Source organism: Cornus florida, unplaced genomic scaffold (genome assembly GCF_030987335.1).
Source record: "Cornus florida cultivar Cherokee Brave unplaced genomic scaffold, ASM3098733v1 CherokeeBrave_3.0.0_Hap2_Chr08, whole genome shotgun sequence".
Classification (NCBI taxonomy): Eukaryota; Viridiplantae; Streptophyta; class Magnoliopsida; order Cornales; family Cornaceae; genus Cornus; species Cornus florida.
In genome coordinates, this window is record NW_026775578.1 from 11,181,783 (window position 1) to 11,184,920 (window position 3,138).

A 3,138-nucleotide genomic window follows, 5' to 3' on the forward strand; every position below is an offset into this window, starting at 1 on the left:
TTTTAGTCATATAAATTATCCATCTTACATTATGGGATGTTTATACTGTTAATCATATATAAACCATGATTATTATGCTATGTGCATTTCAGAGAATAAATGGACTGTTTAATTATGTCGCATTTATATTATATGGATGTGTTGCCATATAGAACCATGTGAGCTGGCTAATAAGTTTAGACTCATTTATACCTTATGCATTCGTTACTATAGACAGATGTGTGGCTGTCGGGGTATGTGGTTTAATATTATTGGCATGTGTTGCCTAATTGACATGCTCAGTATGTTTAGTAATATTATTGGCATGTGTTGCCTAATTTATATGCTCAGTATATTCATCAGTACTTTGAGAGGTGTTATCACTGTGTAGTTCGTTATAGTCTGTGTTGTCAGTACCGTGCACCATGTATAATAGCTGATTTCCCGGGTAGGGAAAGGCGACACTTAACCACCTAGTGTGAGTCTAAGTGATCACCGTCTATTCTGGTTGAGGTCATGTTATACATTGGATAGTTCCCTTAGGATGTATGCAAATATAGTACTCGTCCGATTCATAATGATTAATTTATTTGATTCTCTGATTTGGGTCATAGTAGAGAGGACTTGCTCGTGGGGTTGACCCACCATTGTTGTTATTTCAGGATACGGTCAGTACCCGTTCCAAGGTTGAGGTTAGCAGTGAGGGACCACCATCCGAACTCATCTACTCTTACGATCCAGTTCAGGGTAGAAGTTTTATGTATTACTTCAGTTTCAGTTTTTATTTACTTTTAACGTTGAACTCTCAGGTTTATATTTAGGGATTCTTGACATAGGATTTCCAAGTTGTAATGGAGTACTGTATTAAATAAAGGTTGGATGGATGTTGTATTGTTTAGTGTTCCTTTCCTGTCTAAATTCTTTATTTATCATCATTTTGTATTCTATGCTTGTATATTGCCAATTGTTTTTGATATCCCTCGTTTTTCGTGTATAAGCCTGATCAACTTATGCGTGGAAAATGTTGGGGGTGTCACACTTGCCTTTCTGACAGACTAAGTAAGTCTTGACATATAACTCTATGTCATTCTCCATCTTGGGCCAGTAATATGATCTGGATATCAACGCCAGCATTCTATCCACCCCTGGATGTCCAGCCCATTGAGTATCATGCATCTCCCGCATTAGTTCCCGTCTCAACCCTCCAACAGGAACATATAATCTATCTCCTCTGGCGTAGAGTAGATTATCTTCAATACAGTACTTTCTGACTTCACCATCAACAACCTGTAGCTTAAGTTTCTGATAGGCATTGTTAGACTGAGATTGTTCTTTGATTCTGTCAAGGAAATCAGTATACACCGTTGTAAGCGACGCCACATACTCCTGCACTTCTCTTATACTCAAGGCATCAACAACCTGATTCTGCTTTCCAGACCTGTGAACCCACACAAAATTGAACTCCCCCAAAAACTCCTGCCAACAAGTTTGCTTTGGAGTAAGCTTCTTCTGTGTCTTGAAATAGGTATTGGCCACATTATCAGTCACCACTGTAAACTTGTTACCCAACAGATAGTGCTTCCATGCGTTAAGACAATGTATCACTGCAGTCATCTCCTTCTCGTGAGTTGTATACCTCTGCTTAGCATCCTTAAGCTTCCTGCTTTCAAAGGCACAGGGGTGTCCCTCCTAGACTAGGACCCCACCAATTGCTCTGTTAGAGGCATCAGTATGCACTTCAAATGGTAAACCAAAGTCAGGCAGTCTCAAGACCGGTTCTGTAGACAATGCCTGCTTAAGCATCTCAAAAGCTTTCTGGCACTCCTCAGACCAAACCCACTGTTTGTCCTTCTTTAGTAAGTCCGTTAAAGGACTGACCTTCTTGGAATACCCCTTTATAAACTTTCTGTAGTAGTTTGCCAATCCTAGAAAGGATCTCAACTCTGTAACTTTAGTTGGTACAAACCAATCAAGAATGGCTTTCACCTTTCGCTTATCCATTCTGACATGGCCTTTACTGATCCAATATCCCAAAAACAACACTTCTTGGCGACAAAACTCACACTTCTCCTTTTGACATATAACTGAAACTCCTTTAGTTTTGAGAAAACCAATCTCAAGTGTTTTAAGTGATCTTTCAAGGACTCACTATAGACTACTATATCATCCAAATAAACAACAACAAAACGATCGATGTAGTCATAAAACACATTATTTATTAAGTTACAGAAAGTTGTCGGGGCATTAGTTAGCCCAAACGGCATTACAAGAAATTCATAAGACCCATAACGAATTACATATATAGTTTTGGGTTCATCTCCTTCTACTATACGCACCTGCCAGTAGCCTACACGTAAATCCAGCTTAGTAAAGTAGGATGCCCTTGACAACCTGTCAAATAAATCTGCAGCATTAGGCACTGGGTACTTGTTCTTCACAGTCACCCTATAGTCCACACACATCCGCATTGAGCCATCATGCTTCTTCTAGAACAACACTGGCGCGCCATACGGTGCCTTGGATGGTTGAATATAGCCAGACTCCAGTAACTCATCCAACTGTCTACGCAGTTCAGCCAATTCTGAAGGCGTCATCCGGTATGGGGCCTGAGCAGGAGCCCTAGTACCCGGCTCCAACTCAATTTTGTGATCAACAGCACGTCAAGGGGCCAATTGCTTGGGTAGTTCTGGTGGCATCACTTCTGCAAATTCCTCTAGAATTTCAACAACAGAATCCGGAACTTCAACAAACTGGTCCAGTTTGATCTTTATCATGGCTGCAAGAAAGGTAAAGTCTCCCTTCTTCAAACCTGTTTTCACTTGCAATGCAGAGATTATTTCGATGCAGCCATATTTACGATCTTCCTTCTTCTGGTGCCCATAAAGAGCCACTGATGGAATAAAACATGGACAATCCTTGTCCCAAATAAAAATTCCTCCCAGATATGGCACAACTACCACTCTGGCTTTCATAAGGAAATCAATTCCAAGGATTAGATCAAAATCATCTAAGGGTACAACCATAAGACTAACTACACCCTCCCAACAACCAACTTTCATAGATTTGGTGGCCATGCCTAAGATAAGCTTGGCTTCAGAATTCATGGCCTTCATCTTATTAGCATGCGAAATTAACTTTAAGTTAAAGTTACTTACTTCC

General features: G+C 40.2%; 1 protein-coding gene across 1 annotated transcript; it reads right to left on the reverse strand.

Moving 5' to 3' along the window:
* Nucleotides 1-1,668: 1,668 nt before the first annotated feature.
* LOC132269713 (uncharacterized mitochondrial protein AtMg00860-like) lies at nucleotides 1,669-2,573 on the reverse strand. The gene is made up of 3 exons (XM_059770969.1): nucleotides 2,491-2,573; nucleotides 2,316-2,424; nucleotides 1,669-2,049 (listed from the first exon to the last, which is right to left on the reverse strand). The coding sequence occupies exons 1-3, from the start codon at nucleotides 2,571-2,573 to the stop codon at nucleotides 1,669-1,671; spliced, it is 573 nt and encodes a 190-aa protein (XP_059626952.1).
* Nucleotides 2,574-3,138: the final 565 nt, after the last annotated feature.